The 27,726-nt window shown below is 37.8% G+C and overlaps 1 protein-coding gene across 1 annotated transcript in view; it reads right to left on the minus strand.

Moving 5' to 3' along the window:
• Positions 1 to 1,783: 1,783 nt before the first annotated feature.
• The window catches only part of Pka-R2 (cAMP-dependent protein kinase type II regulatory subunit), a 166,249-nt gene continuing 140,306 nt past the window's right edge, over positions 1,784 to 27,726 (minus strand). Inside the window, exon 8 of the mRNA XM_067147075.2 lies at positions 1,784 to 6,825. Within this exon, the coding sequence (XP_067003176.1) occupies positions 6,695 to 6,825 (131 nt within the window). The 3' untranslated portion in view covers positions 1,784 to 6,694. The remainder of the gene's footprint in view (positions 6,826 to 27,726) is intronic.

A 27,726-nucleotide genomic window follows, 5' to 3' on the forward strand; every position in this document is an offset into this window, starting at 1 on the left:
ACATTCCCCACCTCTGTCCTGGGTACCAAGGGTATTATTTCCCTTTGAAATTCTTCTTGTATGCTTTTCTCCTTCAACTTCCATACTTTAATTCTTTTCTCTCTTCTTAATTGGGGTTTTTCAATCTTTCCAACTTTCAATTTTCCTATTACAACTCTATGATCTCCACCAAAGGCTTCTTCAGGCATGGCTGTTACATCTACAAGGTTCTTCTGGTGTTCTTTTTCTATTATTATATAATCAATCATGGTCTTTGTTCGTCTGTCTCCCCAGCCATACCTTGTAATCTTCTGACTGTTCTTCTTCCTAAACTAGGTGTTTCCAACAATCATTTGATTCCTCATGCAAAAATCCACCAACAACTCGCCTTCTGGATTTACATTTCCATATCCAAAGGGCCCTACAACATCTTCCTTTCCTTGTCTTTCCATTCCAATTTGTGCATTTAGATCTCCCATCAATAGTACTTCCTTATCTTCTATCTGTCTCTCCACTTCCTCTAAGAAGTCCTCTAGATGTTCATCTATGCAACCAGTTTGTGGGGCATACAACTGAAATAGATCTTTCACGCCATTTTCAAACTGGAGTCTCATCATCATCATCATCCTATCACTGACGTACTTTGTATATTCCAGATATTCATGGATTTCTCTTCTAAGTATGATGGCCACTCCATTTTTTGCTTCAGGTCCTCGCTGTAACACAGCCTGTATCCTTCTCTCAGAGGGATCTCCCCTGTACCCCTCTTCTTGGTCTCGCACAGTCCAAGTATGGCTATATCTTTTTCTATCATGAAATCAACCAGTTCTTCTGTCTTTCCCGTCATTGTCAGTACATTAACTGTTGCAATTTTGATGTAGTTTGGTGCTGGTTGCCCATTTTTCACAGTTCCCCCAGCACCTGAAGAGCTGTGCGTCGCTTTTAGCAGGGGACGCCCTAACCTTTTCCGAGGCACCATATCTGCTTTGTCCATATAGGCTATTGTTACGATGGGCTCACCACACCCAAAGGCATTTTATACCTACTGCCAGGTTCAAAATTAGACCGCCCCTAACATGGAGACAGACGCCTTTCGTAGCCGCTCCTCTGGAGTACAGACGCTACGGGTATGCCCCTTCCGCCATCTCCGCCGTACCGAAATCCACCTTCTCCGCCGTAGATGCCGTTGAGGTCTTCACTCGTAACCCTGAGCTGGGACCCATACCAGATGTTACACACCGGGTCAGTGTGCCCTGGGACTCACATAGGCAGGGGCGCCACTCCCTGGGTAGGGCTGCCTCCGAAGAGGGTCCCTACCTGCTAGACACAGTAAACAAAATCAATTGTTGAAAAAAGTAAAATGTCTGATATGCAGAAGAGATATAAAATCAAGGAGAGTTTAAACTTTTTTGACACTAATGTATAAAGTCACCAAAATGTTATTTCTTGATAATAAAAGACTCACTCTGAGGAAAGGTAATCTCAAATGAAAGAAAATATCAAGAGGTTGGAATACAAAAGGAAGGTATATGAAAGTTCTTTTCCTGTGCGTAAGCTGTCATTTACTGCATTATTCAGCTTTGTTCAGACTCGTTCACAATTCACAGGAATTTCTAAATGCTTCTGCATTTGTCCAGGGTTTATTCCCAGTTACTGTAAACATATGGTCATCCAATGCCACCCTGCACATGTGTACAAAGGGATAAAAGCCAACAACTACTTCAGAACTTCATTCAGAAAATTTATGTGAAGGATTATGGGGAAAGGAGAAGACACAATGGCAAAACCTAATAAATATACTTGATTCTTTATATATCTTCGTATATTTTCTAAAATATGCAATCATGATTACAATTAAAACACTTTCAAAGTGTGTAAAAATTACAGACTTGATTTTGTTCTTGTTCATGACTTCTCACACTACAAAATTATAATTTTTAAATTTAATTTGGGCACTAAATACATTTGGCAAAATAGTTAAAACCTAATTTTTAAGGGAACAATTTTAGAATATCTAATTTACTAACAAGATGGTGATCTCATCACAATTAATATAAGAAATTGCTTCTTTAACCCATCAATATTGGTTACAGCAATAAGCCGTTAGATGTCAAGATTTCAGTGTAAGCTCATTACAAGTCATAGGTCCACCTAATCTATTCTGATTCACTTTTATGGCAACGTTATCAAACTGGTAACTTATAATAAAATAATTTAATTCATTCATATTAAAATATGCTACAAAATTTGAAAATAGTTTGAAATATCAAGAAACATTACAAAGCTTTACTGTAACACCACATAATAAACTATACAATGCTCTGCAATGCTTCACAACTTGTCTTTTTTTTTTTTTTTTTCATTTATAGACAACACAATGGAGGTAGAAGCTTTAGCAAATGATAAAAATAAAGTTTATTTTTCCAGACTGAAATGCAGTAAATACGGTAGTTTATAATTTGAGTTAAAATACTTTGCTTTTATATTTGGACTATGACAAACAGTCTTTGAGAAATGTTACAGCTTATAGTGGTATGAGTTGGTCCAAGCATAGGAAATTGCTACTATACAACATAATCTAATACTGTAATGCCTTTTTTTAGACTTCATTAGACACAAAGCAAAGTACATACTAATGTACACACTAATACCACACACTAACAATACCTAACACTTTACCCTACACATTGACTTATTCAGAACTTAAGAGACCACCCTGAAATAGAATTTTTGACCATCTAGTACAATTAGTAAAGAGGAATATTTAGACACAGTAAACAAAATCAATTGTTGGAAAACAGTAAAATGTCTGATATGCAGAAGAGATATAAAATCAAATGGCATTACATTCTAGAATCATATAGCAAATTACATCATCACACACAAAGATGATTAAATTAACTTCCAAAAATTCTAAAGAATAGAGAAATCAAGTTATACATGAGACAGGGATGAAATACATAATTTTTAAAATTAATATGCCATTATCCAATGATATAGAACATCGCTAGAGGAACCATTCCTCTCTTTTTTGTCAAGTTCTGCAAATTATTTAACATCGATCAGGCATTAATAATAGGAGTTGCAACGACTGCCTTGAATTATTTGTCCAAATCCTGAAGAACCCTTTCTGCCAAACTTTTTAACGAAATAAATATGTCAAATATACTAATCAATTATTATGTAATCTACTCCACACACCACACAATTACTTGTTTTCTTTTACTCTCATTTTACTGTGTACTTTGTCCCCAGGGGCAATCTTCAATTGGAGAAAGTCAAACTTAAAAAACCACTACAAATTAATAAACAAGCCAAAAAGAATTTTTAGGAAGTAACTTCTCTTTTTAAGCTATGAAGTTATAAGCCACACAACACAGAAAGCAAACTAAAATTGCAGTTTGAGCTTGAATGATATTTCCTTCTCAGGCAGGTTTAAATTCATCAATATGTTTCTGGCCACAATGAAATGTCTATTTGACCAACTGTTTTTAAGATAACAGGCATGAAGATACTGTTCATATTTTTTATTATAAGCAAAGAGAGAAGTATCAAGAAAATTTAAGTGGGTGATGATCATAAATGCTGAAAATGAACTTAATGAACATCAAATCCCTAAAAGAAATTTGGAAACTATAATAAACTGTTAGACAGACATTGCTAAGCCTTTATTCAAAGAGAACTATGTAATTGTTAATTTATCTCCTATGGATTTGCGTGCATTGTTACCAATATTCACACATCCCACTTACCTACAATGGGTACATCCTTCTGTGAGAGAGAGAGAGAGAGAGAGAGAGAGAGAGAGAGAGAGAGAGAGAGAGAGAGAGAGAGAGAGAGAGAGAGAGAGAGAGAGAGAGAGAATGGAAATTTTAAAGTAATCAATTCACTTCTTATAGGACTAACAATAGATCAGCCTGGAAAATTATTTTCTTCTTTACAGCACCTTTGTTATAGAACATCACCGCTAATGAGTGATTCTTAAATGCCCCATTTAAATTGACAAAATACACGTAGCAAAGGAAGTAAGAATACAGATCTGAAACTCTGCATGTGTAAACAACAACCCACACTTACTCACTCTCCCTCACTTGAATGCAATAGTCTTATATTCAATTTCTCCTATTCCAATAAATATGACCACAATTTGATATAGTTTGCATACTTTCATTTCAAATGATTTTTATGTGACTCATTTGGTTGTAAGTTCTCCACAACTTTCTCACTCCAATGACTTACTAGTATTCTCAGTGTATGAAATTCATTTAACTCTTCAGGCAACCTATGTGGCAAACACCTGTTGCTGCTACTGTTTGATCAACAACTGCTGGTTTAGTGGTTGCAGAACAAAGTAAAGTTTAAACAAAACATGAATGTACAATGTGATTACTATGATCGGAGGAGATATTTCAAATTGCTCAGAATGTAAATTTAATTTTTACATTTAACCGAAGGAGAAAAATTAGACGATTTACACTGATTATGCTGATTAAGCCCCTTAAAAATAATCTTTAGATTATACGAGAGCTCAACACCAGAACAATTAAATTCCAATCTCAAATTCGCCTCCACAAGTTAAATAAGAAAACTCCTCTTTTTCTGAACATTTCTCATCAATGTAAATTAACACTGTGCAACAACGTACAATAACTTCTGAAGTAATGCCATTTGTGCTATCTGCCACACAATTCCCCACAATCCATATTTAAGTTGCTTTGTCATGAACTCAGCAAATAACATGGACATTTTGTAAATAAAAATATATAAAATCATCAAGGAAGATAAAACAAATGTTCAAAAACCATTTCTACGAAGCTATAGGATGAGCTGTGGAAAATTTACAAAAATAAATATATCTTGTTAACAGAACAATAAATTCTACAATAAAATTTATAGTCAATAAATAAAATGGCACAAAACTAGCAAATAAATCATGGCAATTAAAACAAATTAACATTCTTGGCAAGAAACAATCCACTGCATTATCTTTAACTACCATAGGTGTGGTTACTTCATTTTGTAGACATTCTACAGAAACTTACATATACATATACTATCCCCTATATCAACCATAAGATACAAACACAACAACCAACTAGATAAGGAATATTTCAAAAATTAAAACATCACACTATAGAGTATTTCCATGAAAGCTACTGTCTTCTTGTAATACCCAGAAGCAAATATATATTATCCCCTCGCAGAAACTGAGGTTAAACATCTGAGTATTCTGTGAAATTCAATCAGAATCATAATACTGACATAGTTGACATTATTCCAAGTATCTCTACACACAGTACCATAAATTTTGTAGCTACTTACAATACCTATGGGCAACAAATTTACCAACAGCACATGCCATTTTAATGAGACATGATTATCAATATTTTAAAATTATGTGAAAAATATTATTCCATATCAGCCATACATATTGCAAAATAATAAATTTACATAAAACTATATGCACTGCTAATAGAACTTAAATAAACATAAGCAAGACTCTAATTTTCTTATGCCTGACTAGCACGAACCAAAGTTCATCAACAAGTACCGTATACACCATTTATACAGTATGTTATTGCACTGCATACCTCACTATAAAATCTTTTAAATTTTAATTTCACTTACACCAAACACTACTTTGTACTTTAAAAAGCGCAAAGACTACCAAGTCTAAAACTTTGGGAGTTGCAGAATTAAAATATCACAAGGAAGCTATAATCTTACTTGCACCATATTATGAAATAAAATGTTTACGAATAATGGAATGTGCTCTTATGCAAATTTTAAGATTAATTCTTAGCCATATAATTTCATTAATTTAATAAATATTCTAGATGCCAACATCACAAATATTATAGTTAGGCTAAGTAACCTGATAATCTCTGGGCTTTTAAAATCAAGTATCTGTTAAGATATGAGTGAAAGACATTAATAAATTACAATTAAAACAGAACCATCAAAATACTACAAACCACTCAATAATGTAAAAAAAAAAAAAAATTACCATAATGGCTGCCATATATATTTATTCCATAAAACTTGGCACTATGTCATTTTTGAGTGGTAAATGTCAACAAAAATAATACATAGTAATGATAACTTGAAATTCAAAGAATTTTGATATGAATTTATTTCTTAGTTAAAAACTGCTTTTTAGATGATATGCATACTTACCCATTAAAATAATAATAAATCATCATCTAGCCTCTGATTGTGCTGCAATTCCCTTTCACAAAAACAGTTGGCAATGTTACAAAACCAAATAATGTATTTAAATCAAGCTGCCAATTCTCTTCCCCTGTTTATACATCAGCCTAAATACATCCCACATTTTAAAATGGGGAAGAGACAAAAACATGAGTAGCAAAAACACTTGAACAACAGGTTGGTGCATTAACTGAACTTTTCTGAGCACTTCTGGCAGTGACTAATTAAAAACTGATAATAGTTCCAGGAATAAAAACAAATTCAGCAGATCACAACCCTCCTGTGCGTATGGTTCAGAATAAATATCTATGTCTGTTGGCACCTATCTTCTTTATTTATGGTGCACATTTTATCATCATTTATTATTCGCAAATGCAGCATTGTTTACAATTTAGACCAAAACATGCCACTGTTTAGAATAAATAATTATTAATAAGGGAGTCAACAAACACACTATGAAAAATAGGTACGTTTAGAAGGACTAAGAGCTACCAGGGAAGTGGTTTCATCGAATATCACTGACATTGGACTTTGATCCAAAAATTTTAATTAACTGGTCCTCATAATCATCTATATTCCTCTTCATTATCTCCATGCATGGTCCCAAGAGCCGCTCAAAGGCTTCAACATCAAGGACTGAAATAAGTCAACATACAATTAGATAAACATTCAAAAATCAAAACAATTACTCTCTTAAGAAGAGAAACCTGCAAAAATATAATTACATTACACAACAAGGTTTTCATTACAAGGACAGGGGGACAGCGTTGCTCAACATCCGTAGGTTCTAACCTTAAAGTACCCTACACGTGTCCTCTGGGTGGTGCTAATCAAGCAACAACAGCAAGATGCCGCCGTATTGCCCTACAGGGCCTCATGGCTATGACAATCGTGCAAGGAACTTAAATAATAGTCCTTCTGAGGACTCACATTCACACACCCGAACCTTCGGCTCTGTATTAACCATCTGCCAACTTTACAAAGAAGGCATTAGTAAAGCAAAAAGTGAATATTTATCCAAGATCCTTCATGAACTCTCCGTGGATGTGGTTGTACTCTAGGAAACTCACACTGAAGATGACCAGCAATTGAAACATAGGAGTAAAATTCTAGGATACCAACTAGTGGTAGCAGTGAATGATCCTAAGTATGGCATAGCCACCTTTGTCAAGAACGATATAGCAAACTGTGAAGCAATGCAACACGTTACACACGAAGCATTCTTCTCCTCATCTATAAAGGTAGATAATGTTGTTATTACTAACGTATATAAACCACCTACTGTCAGCTGGCCAGAGCACAGAATGTTGGTACCTCCAGAAAACAGCATCATTCTTGGAGACTTCAACAGCCACCACACGCTGTGGGGATACGATGAGTGCGATGAAAATGGAGACAGGCTATTTGAATGGATGGATGCAAGCGAGCCTAAGCTAGTGTACGATGCCAAGGACAAAGGAACTTTCCACCGGGCGAGTTGGCTGTGCGCGTAGAGGCGCGCGGCTGTGAGCTTGCATCCGGGAGATAGTAGGTTCGAATCCCACTATCGGCAGCCCTGAAGATGGTTTTCCGTGGTTTCCCATTTTCACACCAGGCAAATGCTGGGGCTGTACCTTAATTAAGGCCACGGCCGCTTCCTTCCAACTCCTAGGCCTTTCCTATCCCATCGTCGCCATAAGACCTATCTGTGTCGGTGCGATGTAAAGCCCCTAGCAAAAACAAAAAAACAAAAAACTTTCCACTCTGGTCGTTGGAAAAAAGACTATTCGCCAGATCTCTGTTTTGCCTCCCATAACCTTATGACAACTACCTCAATACACAGACAGGTACTGAACAATTTCCTTTGGAATCAACACCCATAATCTATAGAGTTGGTCTTCAGATCCCTGTTATTAGGTCTGTACCCATACCTAGATGGAACTTCCAAAAACCTGACTGGAAGTCATACGCTTTGCACACAGATGCCAACATTAGGTGGATAGCTCCAACGCCAGAAAATTACTGGAGGTTTGCTGGGCTATTAAAATCAGCTGCAAAAAGAACCATTCCTCGTGGCTATCGGAAGGATTACATACCTGGTTGGAACGAGGAAACAAGTCGCTTGTTTGCTGAATACTTAGAAGAAAACTGTCACGAGAAAGCAACTGAACTTCTGAAATCACTAGATAAAGCTAGAAGAGAGAAGTGGATAACAGCAGTACAAGATCTCAACTTCACACACTCTAGTAGAAAAGCGTGGTCACTCATCCATAAACTAGATGCAACTTCCACACCACTGAGGATGCAGACCTCCATTAATGTAGAAACCATAGCAAACTACCTGGTCTCTGTATCATGGGCTCAGGGGAATAAGAAATTCACAAAGCAAGTTAAGTCGGAACTAAGGCAGAGAAAACAAGAAATCCAACCAAATGACCAATATTCAAGCCCGTTTTCCTCAGAAGAGATACAAAATGGTCTCGACTCCCCTCGTAGTGGTAAAGCTGCCGGACTTGATCGCATATTCCCGGAACCTTTAAAGAACTGTGGTCCTGCAACCAAGCGCTGGCTTGCCTCTTTCTTTAGTAATGTTATGGAGTCTGGCCGACTGCCTCCGCTGTTTAAGAAAACTAAAATTATTGCTATCTTGAAACCAGGCAAGGATCCCAAATTACCCCAAAGCTACAGACCAATAGCCCTACTAAGCGTAACTTACAAGCTTCTGGAAAGATTGATTCTTAACAGGATAGCTCCTACGATTGAATGCCTCATTCCGATTGAACAAGCCGGTTTTCGTCATGGCCATGACTGCAGCGATCAGTTGCTTGCTCTGACTTCCTTTATAGAAAATGGATTTGAGAGGAAGAAGAAAAGTGTCTCTGTGTTCCTCCGATCTTACCGCCGCCTATGACACAGTCTGGAAAGAAGGCCTCCTCCTGAAACTTAGCAGAGCAATACCATGTCTCAAGATCTTCACTCTAATAAAAAATATGCTGGGAAATAGATTTTTCCAGGTTCATACAGAACATGTCTGCAGTCGTTTCCACAAACTCAACAATGGTTTGCCACAGGGTTCAGAGCTGTCTCCAATTCTTTTCAACCTATACATACATGACCTTCCAGAAACCACATCTCGCAAGTTCATCTATGCAGATGACATCAACCTCACCATACAAAGAGCAGACTTCAGTGAAGCTGAAGAAATCCTATCCCAGGACCTTGAGAAGATGGACGGTTATTTCACGAAGTGGCGATTGACACCTAGCCCTCTAAAGGCAGAAGTAGCTACGTTTCACCTCAGTAACAGGAATGCAAACTACCAACCGACAATCAGGTCAGAAATCACACACTGCGATGTAATGCTACCCCCAAAAGCCTCGGTGTAACTTTAGATAGATCCCTAACCTACCGCCATCACCTTCAGAAACTGGCAGCTAAATTGAAAAGTCATAACAACCTTCTGGGTGGACTAGCTGGAACATCATGGGGGTGCAGATGCAAATTCACTGCGAACAACTGCTTTAGCACTAGTATATTCTTCAGCTGAATACTGTTCTGCTGTATGGCTGAATAGTTCCCATATTCGTCTGGTCGATGTCCAGCTGTGCCTGTACAGCAGCTCCTGTACAGTGGTTACCCATACTGAGCCACAATCAACCTCCTCACATCAGACGACAAAATGCTCTTGTCAGATTATGGACTAAGGTGATGATGAACAGCTCACTTCCCATCCACCAGGATGCAGAAGAAAACGCCGTTGCGAGACTGAAATCCCGGAAACCTGCCTGGAAGACGGCCAGCGAACTAAATGACATACCTTTTAGGCCTAACGAAGCATGGAAGCAAGAATGGGCCAGATTACACCCACATGGTCTAATCAACATTGATGACCCAACAGCAAAACCTCCTGGGTTCAACCTCCCATGCACCATCTGGACTAGATTAAACAGGATACGCTGCAGTGTTGGAAGAACTGTTTCTGCACTACACCAATGGGGGTGGTTGGAGTCTCCTTCCTGCAACTGTGGTGCTGAAGTGCAAACCATCAGCCACATCAAGTAACCCCTGCGGCACTCACTTGGCTGCAAGGACTTGACAACAGCTTGTGATGAAATCTCACAACCTGCAGTTGTGTGTGTATGTGTTTACCTCCTAGTTAGTCTGTAAATACTCTATATCCATGTATTTAAATATGTTTATATTTTTCTAATAACACTTACATGTAAAAAACATTTCAAACGATTGTCAAATGAAGCATCATACGCTAAATAAATAATAAATTACAAGGACAAGAATAACTATTTTTTATGTAATTTGCATGCCCTAATCATGAAGATGGCATAGAAAAAGTTCCTACATATAAACGTACAGCCTGTCATTAGTGAAACATTTAAAAATGTGTAAAAACTGACTCACTTTGAAATACGTTCTTTTCTTAACAATATATATTTTTTATGTGACACTAAGATATTTTTGGGTTTCAGACACACACACACAGGTACCGGAATTTTGTCCCGCAGGAGTTCTTTTACATGCCAATATCTCTACCGACATGAGGCGAACGTATTTGAGCACTTTCAAATACCACTGGACTGAGCCAGGGTCGAACCTGCCAAGACCTGCCTGGCTCGGTTTTTTTCTTCAACGCGGTTCTTTTACACAATTATATATAATTTCTGTTCAGTTAGGGTACCATAAGAAACAGCTTTTACTTTTGAGGGTTGAACAAGTTTTACCCTTCGTGGTGATTTATTGCTTTATTACAGCTATACTGCGGCTGTGTGGATGGTACATCACATCCGGCTCTAGCAGACTGAAAGATGGGAAACGGGGTGCTATTGTATTGTGAGCCAAGAAATGAACAATTTTTGGTTAGTTCTGATTGTGGAAGTGTTGTGAGCGGTCCTAGTCATTTTGTGAAAATGAAAACCTACAACCTGTTTTTCAGTCTTTGACCGGGTCAGGGATGTAATGAATGAAACATATATAGGCTGTTATTACAATGGGGTCGCCACTCCCAAGGTGATTTATTAATGACTGATAAAGGATATTAACCCCTTCAGTGGCGGGTTCTGGCAGACCTCCTGTGCCAGGAAAGTGAGGTTCTTTCGGAGGAAATTATTTATATTCAGGAAGCAAGGAATGAGTAACAATTATTAAGGGAACACATTCATATATTATTCAAGGTTAATAAAAATTTACTTTACACTCTGTTTACACGTTTTATACAGTAGTGCTGTGATATAGTTTCATAAAATATTGGTGTTTTGAGAATATGGTCCTTTGAGCAATACATTTTTATTTCAGCCTTTTGTACTATTCCCAACAGCACTAACGCAATAAACTGCCAAATTTCGTTAGAGTTTGCTACTTTCCAAAACTGTGCCCTTGCATGCGGAGATTTATTTATTTACTTTCAGCATAGGGCCTACGAATTTTCTTCGGTCACTGTCAAATTTACAATTTCATCAGTTTAGAGACAGTTCAAAGCAGTCAATCGCACTCACCTCTGGTAATAATCCAACCCTCACACCAGGATTTCCCGTAAATGGAATTATATTAGATCGCACATTATCCCCAGGCTTACAATTTTTCCACGCGAATGTATATTCAACATCTCCTACCATCACCTTAGCTTCTGACGTAATACCTTCTTCACTTTCACTATAAATAATTAGAAGGTAATCATCCGAAGAATCATTATCACTACTGTCAGAAATACTAATGTCACTTAGAGATTCAACTTTGATGTAATTCCCTATTTTGTGTTTAGACAATCATCTTTTCCGTTTCGCGCTCGCCATTTCTGTTTACCTCGTCAGCTGGCCAGAGATTGTATATGTAAAGTAGAGAAGATAAGGCATATTTTAGGCCAGAGACATCATGAATACGGCTGGAAACCCTCCCGCCATCTGTTGAGAATCCTGGAAAACATTTTCCAAAGAGATTTCAGTACCCGAAAAATTATTGGGCGATCACGAAATGAACACTGCAGCTAAACGAGAATTTCTCGGGTGGTGATGTTATGGGCAAGCGTGCGCAACCCGAGAATTTCTCGGGCGTGCCACTGAAGAGGTTAAATGATAACGGAGTGTGTTGCTGGAATGAAAGATGACAGGGAAAACCGGAGTACCCGGAGAAAAACCTGTCCTGCCTCCACTTTGTCCAGCACAAATCTCACATGGAATGACCGGGATTTGAACCACGGTATCCAGCGGTGAGAGGCCGATGCACTGCCGCCTGAGCCACGGAGGCTCCTAGTCATTTTGTAATAGGGTAAAATGGATTGCAATCGTCGTTTGTGTAAAACTTCCGCAAACAGTTTGTGGTGTTTGAGGTGAATTAACTTTGAAATCATAACATCGATAAATTACAATGTTAAAAAAAAAAAGCCTATGCCTTGTGTTTTGGCTGTAAAGTGGACAAACAAGACAAAAATGTGCTTCACACACGAGTAGTGCAATGTGTTACATTGAGTCATCCCCTAGATGCCTTAATATATATAATATGGTAATCATATCAATGCATCCTGTAATCACATACAAGAAGCAGGGTACGAACTCTGAAAGTCCGTTATAGTCAAGCTGGGAGTGGCATGGCATAGAATTTTCCAGAAGGTAGCTCGCCAGTTTGAATTCAAAGCGAGTCGTTGCCATGGTTACTAGGCACACCACCTGCACTCCAACTTTCAAATTCAACTGATTTGTATGTGGGAGTGGTTAGATTTAAACAAAGGGAACTTCACAACAAGATTTCAGGATGACCAACTTCGAATTCGCAGTAATGCATCTCGAGATTTACAACAATCATTTCACCACCAAGCTAGAATTCCACAGTTCCAAACTAAATATCACCTGCAGATATAATTATTATTCATGCCTGGATCACAATAATGTTTACTTGAGTCCTTATTTAATATTTTATTTGAATGAAAAGTTGTTGTGAAGGCGAGAGCCTGTCAACCGTCACCGGGCCAGTGTTAGACGGGGACTTATCTCGTGCCACAAGGGGACAGAAGACAGTTCATTTAAGGACCCCAGAGGGAGAAAGATTTCTCATTCTGCAGAGGTTGTTGGTGCAAGTAGCACGTAGTGCGCGGATGTGAAAATCTCTTTGTGTTAAAAAAACTGTTATACGCTTGTGCGCGATTATACTTATTTCTATATTTACCTCAAGCAAGACAATTGCAGGATAAATATCATGTCCTGATTTTTATTTGCGGTAATTTGATAGACCACAACCTGATCACGCGAATAATTTGACTGTAAATTTTAATTAATTGATTAGCTCGAGAGACACATGTGAGATTGATATACAATCGAACTGTGACCGGTACCTCACTAAGTTTCGCGTGCGAGTTGTGTGAATCATGTGCGTCTCGTACGTATATTGGTCACTGTATATAGAATAATGTCGATTGGGTTTGAACCCTTGACCTGATGACACACATTTCGAACTAAAATCTGTGTGTAGGTTGAGCAGTGAAAAAGCTGGTTCTAATCTACTTCCTTTCTGCAGAATCCCAGGATAAAGATGACATCATGGATGGATGCGGTATCAACACCAGAACCTGCCAACCAATGTTATTTCCTGGAGGTATGAGCAGCTAAACAGCCTAAGACATGTGGCTGTGGAATCCGGGATGAATGTCTGCTAATTGCGAAAGATTGTGAAAGATGAGTACAATATCCAATTAAATGGCGTGAACTTAGGGTAGGCTAATGCATTTAGGTTAGGGAATTAATTGTCTTTATTGTAATATTACATGTCAGCTATTACGGCTGTAGTTTGTGTTTCACGTAACTATAAATGTTGTTAGCCCAGGCCATTTGTATATATTTATTTTACTTAGAAGGGATAGAGGGTCATGCCTTACGATTATGTAGTCTGTTTTATTTTGCTTGTGTGTATTATATGTTATTCCGTGTTTTTTTGTAGTTATTTGGGGAAGAGAGTCTTTGTTACGAACACAGGCCACCCGCCATCAACGTTGACTAATTTCACGTAATTAGCAGCAGAATGTTAGTCAGATGTTTCTATGCATGCAATATTATTATTATTTCAGCTGCTATGGAAGTCGCTGTGGGAACCTGTCCTTCGTTGAGAAAGTTTCATTTTTATTTAGCGAGAAGACGAGTCAGGGTTTAACTGGGAAATGAACCCGTGATATTTGAAGTGAGAAGCTTGATATCCGAGAGGGATGAAATGAGGCCTAGTATTTGTGTTAAGGCAAAGTATACCGTTATTATTTGAGGGAGCCTTATGTATTTGAGTGCTAATTAGTCAGCTGAGAGATGCGAGGAATACATCCACTGAATAGAGAATATGAGTTGTTCATTCATTTACCTAGAGGAAGGTACCGTAACCGGCTGAAGGCCTGGCAATTGGTTGTCCCATTAGCTATGAACCGACTGGCAGAGAACATGTTTTCCCCCCTCTCCGTGAGAGTGAAAGGTACCCTGCGGTCGTCTTCCCTCGCCAACCAAGTATTTGTATATTTCCTTACAGCTGATAGTTTAAAGAGCCGAGAATACTGACAACTTTGTGTCGCTAAAGACGAAATTCTGACGCAGCCTACAGACGAGTTTGATTCCCCATATATCATCATGTGTGTATATAAATTTGTGTGTCTTTCTTTCCACAGGTGTGATCTAATTTTGTGTTGTTGTGTATTTTGTGCCCTGTTATGCTAGGTTGGGCGTGTCAGCTCGTCAGCTGATTTTGTTGTAACCCAGTTCTGTCTGGACTGTTTTTTGTGTGAGCCCGCGAGTTCATCGTCGAGTCTGTGTTAGTATATAAGTGATAATTAGGGAGCCATCCTATGCTATAGTGTTTTTATATGTTTGTATCCACAGTTAAGACGGATTGTAAATATTTGTCTTAGCTAGTTTACGAATGTACTAGTCCTACCGGTTCATCATAGAGACATTGTTACGATGATGCCTATGGGCAATAATATTGGATTAATTGTACGCATCCGGAGCAATCGATTATTCAAGCATCATGGGTCAAATCTCTAGTCGTCAATGTTAGTTGTCAATTTCTGTCGGCAATTGTTTAGGAGTCAATTAATTTATAGTCGTCTATTTCAAAGCGTTAAGTATTAATAAGTCAGCTGTGAAATTGTCAGCTTGTAATTAAATTGTAATGGTTAAACTTTTAATTACTCAGCGTACAATGTTGACGACTAATCCCCTGTATGCTCACGATGTATTCACTGTAATTTAACGGGCTATAACCCAACTTGGATTTGTTTGTTTGTAAAATGTAATATTTTTTGTAAGTGTTTTTCACAGTTTATTATTTTAACGACTAATTTGAGGTCGATTTCTGACATTTACTTAAACAAACTACATTACCATGGACCATTTATATGTTTTATCGGGATTAATAAATTCATTTTACCTTATATATGTTTCTCATTTCAAGATATATGTCCATTCTTTGTCAATATACTCATTAGTATTAGTTTAGATTAGTTTTTGAGTCGACCATATTTAACGAACAGGACCACTGCTTTACAGAGCCCTGAGTCTAGTCAGTACCAAGGACAGGAAATGGCAGAACGTGAAGTTAACAGAATGGTTGCATGATGAAAATAACAGCATATCTTATGCTATTCCAACGATTTGGTGATAGCCTACCAGTTGTCTGGAGAATTGTTACTTCTGCTTTCCCAAAATAGAAGGCTTTTCAAGGAATGCTAAAGCTAGAAGACCCTGAACTTCCTGTCCCTATCCCTCTACCCAGTGGGGAAGATAACATCATTACAGAGAAACATGAGCTATCAGAATCCTCAGACTACCCTTCAACCTCCGCTGATTCCACCTATGTTCCCGATTATCATAAACCACCACATGATACGACAGAGAGAACTTAATGATCTAGTTAAGGATTTAGGTCTTTCCAACCAACATGCTGAGCTATTAGGTTTTAGATTGCAAGAATGGAACTTATTAGCAGAAAATACTAAGCCATATCACGATATGCCTCAATATATTAATTGTAACACTGTGGAATAATTGTATTAAATATAACAGTGAGTAGCTGGAGACAAAGATATGAACCCTGGAAGGCCGTGGCATAGGCACAGTGGTCCCCAGATATAACCAGTACAAATGCACATTTCAAGTTTGAATTGGGCCCTTGGTTGTGTATTTTGTTGTGTAGACCCCAACTCTAGATTTCAAACCCAACAACTTCGAGTGAAAGGAGTGGTAATTTAAACCTAGGCAACCACTCAACAACTACTCCAGGCTGGCCAACTTTGCTATTCCAAGACTGGGATCCTTTGAAATTAAACTGATATCTCTGCTACCGAGCTTAACTCCACAGGTCTAAATATATTAGAAATTATAGAGTGAATTAACAAGCACCATGCATGAATATTAGTCTGTACTTGTGATAAGTTAAATGTTCTGCACTTTGAAATAAAAGTTGTTGAGTTTAACAGTCGTTAGTAGCCAGAGTTTAATGTTTGCTGGGGAAGAACCGAGTCCAACAGTTTCAGTGATAGGCTATTTGGACTAGCGTCGAGGGGGAAGCGCTCTCATTCATCTGTGTTCGGTTGGTCTCATTCTATGTGTACGCGCAGTCACTGTATGAACTGAACAAAACGTCGGCTGCATGGACTTGCTAAATATTTTCTTTGCACCAGAGTTCTTTTTAACTTAGCTGAACGTCGTGCATACAGGTTTTTGGTATTATTATTATATTGTTATTATTATTATTATTATTATTATTACTGTAACTGTGAGACTAAATGTAATAAGAGACTGAGTTCTCTGTTGACTTATATAATGTTAAATTAATCTAAGTGTGGCAATGACAGATATGGGAATTTTTCACTAAGTATATTTCAGTTGTGAATTAATCAGATTTGAATCCAGTAACTGTGAGCGTGTTCACGCAAAACTATATAGCTGTCTAGTAATGCAAACTCTCTATATGCATTCGCGAGTCGTGATTGAATGTGTGCGTTCCGTATCTACAAATACTGCTGTGAAGGACTGATGTTGATTGGGAAATACTCCCTTAATTAAATGACATGCAAATTGGACTGACATTTGCACGATGACTGAAGCAAAGTACACTCTATCATTTAGGTCGATATCTAGTGCACGTGCACACTAAGCGGTCCAGTTCATATCCAGATATTTCAGCATCATTCCAGAGGGCTCCAACCTCAAGAAGGCGGCATCATTGGGATCTGCAGGAGTCGAGATGAAGACTGTCCAGCCTGTATTCTGTGCAATAATGTGCGGTTAACTTAACATGACGTAGTGGTCATGTGATTCGTAGCTGATGGCACTAGCTGTGAAAGTTAAGTTTCCTTTGTCTTTTGAGCATGCAAACATAGTAAATGTATAATAGTTACTGGAAATTTCTTTCAGTTGTAATTGAGTTAATGTAAGCCAGAGAGGCATTTGCTTTGTGTTATTTTCATTAATGTGAATGTTGTTCAGGGCTGAAATTGCATGTTCGAGCCCAGAGGCAACTGTGTATATATTTTAAGTAGACAGGATGAGGGATAAATGCAGGACTATTTAGTTAGATACATGGTTTTTTCTTGCAATTATAGTGACCTTTTATTCCCATGGTGTTTTTTTAGTAGATAGAGTTTGATAGAGTCCTCCTTAGCTGTAGTAGTAGGATACACACCTTTCAGCATTGCGTGTTTAAGGACAGATTAATTATATAAATAGAGCAGGTTGTATTTTCTTTGCACGATGCACGTGCAATTTCAGCTGTAATCTACGGTGCGACAAGGTTCCTTTCATGTTACAAATTTCATAATTATTCTGTATTGAAAGTTGTTATAACTTAAAATCCAATAAAGGTATTTTATTAGTCCACCTATTCAGTACAGTCTAAAGACAACTGTAGCTGTATGATTACGTCTTACACAAGACATAATTCCTATGCTACTGATATCACTTTTCCTTTGTGAGAATATATAGTTTTATACTATTGCATTTGGAGAAATAGGAGAAAATTCAAAGATACATTCTATAAGGACTTCACAAGTTCATATAAGATGAAGATCTAGTTTTAATCTTGGAAATGACATTTTATTACAGTTTTTATTTAGTGTCACAATGTACCAGAATTTTAAGCATATAAGGTCACAAGGCTAATTATCCAGCTTCTTGTTTTAATATTTAAAGTTAATACTTGAAGACTGATTTAAGGCTAAAGATGTCCTATAGAAAGGGCGAAACTTGTCCTGAAGGTGTCTGTAATCGTATGTATTTTTAACCACTTACAAGTGAACACTATTGAATAGGTGGACTAATAAAATACCTTTATTGGATTTTACGTTATACGGTTCCTTTCGTTATTATCAGAGTTGAATTTTTGATATTCTGGGCAGGCAGATATAAGGAATGCTTGGGCATCGAACCAATGAGGAGTCATATGCGAGGCTTGAAAGGCCATGAGAGATTGTTTGGGCTAAATGTGTGTTAGATAGGCATGAAGCCATTATATTTGCCTGGGAACGTAAATTTGAATATCTTAAAGAGCCAGCCTATGAATGAGCTTGATTCTGCTTTGGGCTGTGATATGAAAGAATGTTCTCCTCGTCAAGAAGAAGTCGGCCGACATGGCTTATTTTTGATAGTTCCCAGAGAGGCAAGTAGTTTTGTCCAGCTGATTGCACTGTGAGCCCATTAGAAAGAGAGAGTATTCTATGAGACTGACTGCTAGATTCCTGGAACACCGCTCCCTCGCCCAGTTACTTGCTTGTTGTTCCTTACAGCTGATTTACCTGAGCCACGTGGGAAGAAATGTCAAAGTGGTGTCTAGTAGACATGAACCTACCGAACCTGTGAGAGTCGAGGACGACTTCCAACCAATCTATCTTCAACAGTGTAATTATATGTGCAATTATTTCAGGTGATCTTCATGTGTGAGTTGCATTATTACGTGCGCATTAACAGAGACAGTGTCATATTGCGCCTTAAGGCTACAGACAAAGGAACTTAACGGATCAGTCTGCACCATACGGGAATGTAGCACAAATCCAAATTTCCAGTGTAAATATAATGTATTTGTGATTTAATTTGCAGGACGTACCCGTGTTGCTTTGATTTCTTTGATTTCCATAATTATTTGGGCGTCATCGTTACAAACAATTTTAAGTCGTTTCTCATTGTTTTTCTTAAATTTTCATATAAATTAGCATGAGCTATATATATATATATACGTTTTTGAGATAAATCCATTGTATCCAATTACCCGTGTATCATTCAGTATGTCTATATACTATAAGTATGATTTAATTAGAGATCTTCGTGTTGCCCTTTATTTTTTGAACAGTACTGTGCACTTCTACCCTGAGCTTAGCCCAATTTGGAGACAGGAAATGGTGCAATACCCAGGTTTCAGTGTTCAGAAGGAGGAAAAAAAAAAAAAAAAAGCTGAAGAGTTATTTTGCAATGGAAAATTCTATTTGTGCTTGCAAAGATATGAACGGACTGATGGATGAATTAGGTACTGAATATCGTATTTATGCGAATAATCCCCACCACCGAATAATCCCTGTACCCAATTTTAGGAAGTCTCATTTTGTAAAAAAAAAAAAAAAAAAAAAAAAAAATGAAATGCTTTTCATCAAAACAGTAACACAGGGATAAACAAACATTTCATATCATTCTGCGAAGTCCACATGGTCTTTTCTTCGCAAATATGAACATGTAAATTTATGGATATAGCTGCTCTGCCTGACCATATCTGAGATGATAAAAATACATTATTACTGCTATAAAATATATTTGCCATGAAAATTAACCATTATTTACACGCTAACTCAATATTAAAAGCCTCTGGATCTCACGTGAAAACAGCTGAAATGGCAACGCTGCGCCCACACACAACTACACACGTTTCCCATCATAGCAACCCCATTCAGATTGGTATATACAATAAAACCTTGTTAATTTTGAAGTCACTGCAGCGCAAAAATCGGATTTCGATTTAACCGCCAACTCGTAATTAAGAAATGCCAACCCCTGCCGTGTTGTCACAAAATATTCTAAGACCTGTTACTGCATGGAGTCAGCCTTGATTCACAGTTTAAACCTTTCAAATGCCACAGAAAAAAAACCTGTTCCCAAAATGTATCCAACAAGGTGCATTTACAGTATTCGTATAATGCACTTGAATAACTCCCTGACAAACATAACCTCACGCAACAAAAGGAAAAAAAAAAAAAAAAACATGGTTCAATGACGAGGAGAAATCTATGCTGGCTCCCCTGTGCAAGTGCTTTATTCATCGGATTACTATATTGCAGGCATTTTAGAACTTGTGTCTAGTGCCAGACAATGTGAAGCCACTCGGCTGCGCTCGGGTGAGATCTGAAGGCTATACTCGGCTGTGCTAGGGTGAGATCTGTCAGCTATGTTCTACAGGAGTGCCTTAACCCAATAGTGCATAAATGAAAATTTATGAGATCTGTCAGCTATGTTCTACAGGCGTGCCTTAACCCAATAGTGCATAGCGTCCAAAAAATCAGACGTCATAAAAAAATAAATTTGTGCGATATTTATGCATGGTTTTAAGTCTTCAATACTTTATTGTGCTATAAAGTCAAAGAAAACTCAATGTTTATTTATTCCTCCTATTCAATACATGAAAAGTGATTTTAAACTATAGGGACATGTTGCGCCCTTTATTTAAGGGCATCTTCAGCCTAAATCTCAATCTGAAAGATTAAAAAAATCAGGATCCTGATTGTTCTTAATTGTGGTTGATTTAAAAAAAAATTACAAATAAATGTGAGGATGATGTAGGAAATAATTAAGATATTCTTAAAAATAAAGTCTTACAAACAAATAGACGTAATTTATACACTTTCTTGAATGTCCTTGTCTAAAAATGTGGTAACAAGTTGCATATTGGTAGTTCTATAAGAACACAAATTGCTACGTTGAATCTTGTAAAGCAGCGCCCTGTGTTGGTTGAGGGCGTTAGAGAAAAATTTGGATCCTAAACAGTTCAAACGTCAGAAATAATGATGAAGAATGTTGCTGATGATGGGAGGAAGTATTTCACTTTCGTCTATATTGCAACACAGGACAGTGAATCTATCCTTGTACGATTTCCTGTCATGGCACTTCTCTCGTAATTCAGAAATGCCAAACCTTGCCGCGTCACAAAATATTCTAAGACCTATTAATGCATGCAATCACCTTGATTTACAGTTTGAACCTTTCAAATGTCATGGAAAAAGCTATTTCTGAAATGTATCCAAAAAGGTGAATTTATTTTATTCAAATAATGCACTTAGATAAATCACTGGCAAACATAACCACACACTATGAATGAAAAAAAAGAAGACACAATTCAAAGACGAGGACAAATTACGATGGCTCCCCTGTGCAAATGCTTTATTTCTTTATTATTACTGTACTGTTTGCATTTTAGATGTCTTGTACTTGCAAGGAAAGTGCCTGGCGCCTTTAAAACATTGTGACTTATCAAACTTCCCTGTGATGAGGGGAGGAAATCTCTTGCTACCGTCTGCATTGCAACACATTACAGTGACTCCATCCTTGTACGATTTCCTGGCCTGGCACTTCTCTCCTATAAAACCATAAGTCTGTTTGGGATCAGCATTAAAGAAAACAATGCAGTTTTATCGGCATTGACAATACTGTTCGGTGTATATGAATTGATTACACGAGCCACACTTTTTCACCAAATGTCAGCATTGCCAGTGTTCATGGATTCTGCTTCTCCGCATACTGCCAGCTACGTGATTTTGTGGCATTCGTTAAAACACTGAATACAAAAGAATTGCGATTTCCCTCGAACTTAGGAACTATGAAGCACACTGTAGACACACCAAAGTGAGTGAAAGTGCAGAAAGCTACTCCTGCATGTTCAGGTAGACACGTTCTATCGTGACGTGGAGAAATTTTGAATTTAAATTACTCTTTAAAATACTATTTCTTTTTTAAATATAAAGGCAGTTTTGAATTAAAAGTCTGAATTTCAGTAATGTACCGGCCCTGTTTTTCGAATTACAAATTATTCGTATTTCAAATTAAACAATTTAAACAACCTGCAAAACCATACCTCATGTTTCCGGGAACAATTGGACTAGACAAAAGAGTGACTGAATGGGTTGCTATATTTCTAGAAAATAGATCTCGGAGAGTTAGAGTAGGTGAAGCTTTGTCTGACCCTGTAATAGTTGAGAGGGGAGTTCCTCAGGGCAGTGTTATCGGACCTTTATGTTTTCTTATATATATAAATGATATGAGTAAAGGAGTGGAATCGGAGGTAAGGCTTTTTGCGGATGATGTTATTCTCTATAGAGTGATAAATAAGTTACAAGATTGTGAGCAACTGCAACGTGACCTCGAAAATATTGTGAGATGGACAGCAGGCAATGGTATGTTGATAAACGGGGTAAAAGTCAGGTTGTGAGTTTCACAAATAGGAAAAGTCCTCTCAGTTTTAATTACTGCATTGATGGGGTGAAAGTTCCTTTTGGGGATCATTGTAAGTATCTAGGTGTTAATATAAGGAAAGATCTTCATTGGGGTAATCACATAAATGGGATTGTAAATAAAGGGTACCGATCTCTGCACATGGTTATGAGGGTGTTTAGGGGTTGTAGTAAGGATGTAAAGGAGAGTGCATATAAGTCTCTGGTAAGACCCCAACTAGAGTATGGTTCCAGTGTATGGGACCCTCACCAGGATTACCTGATTCAAGAACTGGAAAAAATCCAAAGAAAAGCAGCTCGATTTGTTCTGGGTGATTTCCGACAAAAGAGTAGCGTTACAAAAATGTTGCAATGTTTGGGTTGGGAAGAATTGAGAGAAAGAAGAAGAGCTGCTGGACTAAGTGGTATGTTCCGAGCTGTCAGCGGAGAGATGGCGTGGAATGACATTAGTAGACGAATAGGTTTGAATGGCGTCTATAAAAGTAGGAAAGATCACAATATGAAGATAAAGTTGGAATTCAAGAGGACAAACTGGGGCAAATATTCATTTATAGGAAGGGGAGTTAGCGATTGGAATAACTTACCAAGGGAGATGTTCAATAAATTTCCAATTTCTTTGAAATCATTTCGGAAAAGGCTAGGAAAGCAACAGATAGGGAATCTGCCACCTGGGCGACTGCCCTAAATGCAGATCAGTATTGATTGAACAAGAGCATCTTTGAATTGGGCGCAATTCTGAGTTGACTGATTTCGAATTATCGAGGTTCTACTTTATTTGTAATAGTTCATACAGTACATTTACTTCCTTTTAGTTGCCAGGCATTTATCTCCTCGCTAGCGGCGAACTAAAGCCAACAACAAAAACTAGATGAGCCAGGAGTGTGTTGCCAACCTTGATGCACCCCAATTTCTTACCTCCACTTTTTTTAAATATGCAGGGATTATTCGCGTAGATACGTTATAATCCGGAAGAATGGAGAATGTTCATCGATTCTTCAAAACTGACTTTAAAAGCAGTTTTACTGCACCATGGCAATACAAAACCTACCATTCCAATGGCTGTGACACCTTTTGTGTGTCTATGTAAATTCATTTCCATTCATATTCCACAATTTCTCGAAGTACTTGTGAACTCATGTCAATAACTTTGTGTTAACACCTACATGCTGTCTTGTTTTCAATTGTGTTTATAGATAACTCTGATTTTCAATCTTCTCTTAGATTATTTTCTTTGCCCGTTTTAGACCTTTCTGTTCTTTTATTTTTCCAGAACTCTATGAAAAAATGGAGGCCAGGTGCGACCAGGTTGCCTTCCTATGTTACCATAATTTTTTTTTTTTTTTTTTTTACAAGACTTAAAGATGATTTCTTCAACGGATCACACTGGTAAACAGGCTTCATTTATGTATATCCATCTGAGGTATCATATTTCTCTGTATACTACCATGTTTACTCATGTATTAGCCCCCCTGGCTTTCTGAGACAAAGAAAATTAAAAAATAAATCTCGCATACAATATCCCCAACGTAATTAGTTAGAGAAGAACAACTATTCCGCTTCGAAGTGGGTAAAAGCTTTACTGCAGCTCCGATCACATCACATAAATTTGTAAATAGTTTCATCCGTATGACCCGCATAATGAAAACACGTGTCAAAGTCATGCGGTACATCTGTGTTTTGTATTTAAGAATTGTCGCTTCCGTAGTGTAGGCCTACTGAAACTCTGATGACGTCGCACAAATAGGTGAATAGTTTCGTGTCCGACCTGTGCACTGCAAACATACATCAATCATACTATATGTCTGTTTTTTGTAGTTAAGAATGTCCGCCAGCGTAATGGTTAGCACAATTAGCTGCCATTCTCGGGGGCCTAAGTTTGATTCCCAGTACCGTACTGCCAGAGATTAAAGAATGGCAGGAAGGTTGATGTGCGGTAAAAATGGTACATGCAACTCCCCTCCATTGGGGGCGTGCTTATAAAGAGCTGCACCACATCGGGATGAGGAAATGAGTTTATTTTAGTTAGGAAATATTCATGATTGTTGCTATTAATATTGCAGGCTAGATCATTAACAAAGCGATTGTTTAATATCTTGTAACTTGGGCCAATATAGCCTACATAATTTTTGGAAAGAAGTACGTTTAAAACACGATAAAAACAATGGAATCATAACGATTGTTTTACTCACCAATGTCCCTAACAAATATTAATGTTATTAATTTTATGTTCCTACTAACTACCTGTACAATTTTTGGAGATGCCAAACAAACCATACCACAGTATGCGTTAGTAAAAAATGGAGACAATGAATGTATGAAATTAAACGTTATAGTAATAAAACGCATTACCACCACACCCATATATATCCAGAAATGTAGCAAGTTTTCCTGTTATTTACTTTTATTCTTTCCGTCGTGGAACTCCTGTCACTATCCGGATACTTGATAGCTTATCCAACCTAAATAATGCGGTCTCTCATATGTCAATTACAGCTGTTTAGGTAAATCATGATGTTATAAATGTAGAGAACAAGCATGAAATATACTTAAAAATAAAGGTCTGGCTTTCAATAGCCGCGGTTATCCAAAGAATGCTTCCAGTCACTATGTATTACATTCGGAAGTACAACTCGAAACGTACACTAATTATCAGCTGGTGGTTGCTTTCTACAGCACGGCTTTATTCGGAAGGGGTGGCTTTTGCTACTCATACACCAACTGGGAATAACAGAGACCAATCTCCAGAAACCAACTGCGAATACTGTAGATTCTCACTGTTCGGACTCTATAGTCGGCAATTAAATTATTTTTAAAAGTTTCAGAAAGACAGGGTCTCAAATACTCTCGATGGCAGTGAAGATGACGTCATTTGGAATGACGACGCGCCAGTAGAAGGGAAGTTGGTGGCACAAGACGACGAAATGAAAGCAGTAATCAGGTTTACTGTGGTAGGCCTACTGCTTAACACCCAGACACAAATGACTGACCATTACGTTCTTTTGTATTAATATTGCATAATCCCCATTATCCCTTTTCTCTATGGGGTCGATGAGACGAATCTTCGCAGCGAGCTTTTATGGCCGGATGCCCTTCCTGACATCAGCTTCATAAGAAGAGTTAATGGGATGAAACAAAATAGCTAGTAAAACTCAGAATACAAATGTACGTTTGTTAAAGAATAGTGTAGAATGTTTACATGTACAATGTATAGCTAGCTCTTTATAGCCTAGAAGTCATGTATTCACAGCAAAAATTCAAGGTTATCGCATATTGGATCCCTCCCCTTCTTTTTTGACTATAAATGTGGGGGAAAAATAGGGGGGGGGGTCTAATACACGAATAAATACAGTACTTCATTGGGTTGGTTATGCCCTGGTTGATTACCTTTAACTTTGGGAGCCTATTTGTAATTCATTTTGTCTGTTTTTGACTTTCTTGCACTTAGATGAACAGTATGTTATGTCGTTTAACATTACTAGTTCTTGTGTTATCCTCCTTTTGCTGCTTCCTTTAGTGACTGGTGCTCGGTCTATTCTTGTGTGAATTGTTTGGTGGTTGTTCTCTGATATGTGCCGTGTGGCGATAACCACTGTAGGTGATATATTTCAGCTCGGTTCTTAGCCGAGTAAGAAGTATGTCTAATAGCCTGCTTTGGAAATACCTATGTGTGATATTTGATGTCGAAGCAGTACGCTGTGAGACTGGAGTCTGGATGAGTAAGTTATGATACCGAGTGTGTCTTGGTTATGACATGCTGTTGTCAGCAATAGGTATTGGAAAAAACCGATGACTGTATATCTAGAATATTACTGGTGTACCCTGATTTCATATGAAACTGGATTATGGCACACGAGTCTTGAGATGAAGGTTGTATATTGTGATGAGAGAGTGGTTATAACAGACCAAAATCACTGCCAAACGGAGGAGAATTTAATTTATTTTCCTTCTGATTTTTATTCCTTTTCTCCGAATGTGTTGCTTCCTCCATTTAGGTTCTCTCCTTTTAAAGGTGGTGGTCGTGGTGGTGATGATAACTGTTTTAAGAGGAAGTACAACTAGGCAACCATCCTCTATTAACACTTATCAGAGGAAAAAATGGAAGGGATCTGACACTTCAAAAACATGAAGATATCAGCTAAAGAAAGACAAGGGCCACGAAGGGCGTGAAAATGAAAGACGCCCAAGGATTCGCAAACCTAATACCGTCGGGATCGGAAAAGAACAAGAGTTGACCAACGGAGATCGAATATGATAGATGAAAGTGAGGAGTCTGGCACAACTAACTGGAAGCAATTCCAGGACTTGGCTAAGGGCCCTGTCGTTGCCAACCCACGCCCCAAAGTTACGAGCTCCTGGGGCCCCTTTCAGTCGCCTCTTACAACAATCAGGGGATACCATGGGTGTTATTCTACTACCCCCACCCACAGGGGGTCTCCTTTTGAATCCTGCTATGTTTATATTTTGTGTGGCTAGCAACCAGTTGTTTGTTTATTATTTTTCTTGTAGCTCATGTGGGCTGCCATAATGGTCCAGATACTTGCATGAATCACCTCCTTTTTTGCATTAAGATCATGCCTTTTGGTGAAGCCCCCTTTTCCTTAATTTTACCTTAACTTTTATTCTGGGCAGGGGTTGTTAGATTGGATTTGGGGGTGGGGGTGTGGGCGTGATTTCTCACCTGAGCCGTGTGGATATTTTACAACCAGTTAATTCTTAGGTAAACTAAGTCTTTTTGCCTCAAATTTGAGTGCCTTTATAAATGAGATGGAATAGGCCTATCATTTTCCATACATGTGATAAAAGGTTATGCAATAATATCACACAATGAAGGTAAATGATCAAACATTGTGTTGAAAGGTGTTATTAAAAGAATCTGTATGTTCCTTTGTACTGTGTGTCTTGGTTGAATGGCACAAGTATGCCCTAATTTTGTTCATTTTATTTCCTCCCGAATTTTCAATTTACTAAAATTATGTTATCCCTTATTCCTTCTTTCCTTTTAGCCGGTAAGCTCAGTTATTCATTTGGTATTTCTGGTGGAGGAGAAGGTGTCTAAATTCAGACTATATAACACCTGCCCTAGTCGGGGGTTTACCCGG

This window comes from Anabrus simplex, chromosome 5, assembly GCF_040414725.1.
Source record: "Anabrus simplex isolate iqAnaSimp1 chromosome 5, ASM4041472v1, whole genome shotgun sequence".
Classification (NCBI taxonomy): Eukaryota; Metazoa; Arthropoda; class Insecta; order Orthoptera; family Tettigoniidae; genus Anabrus; species Anabrus simplex.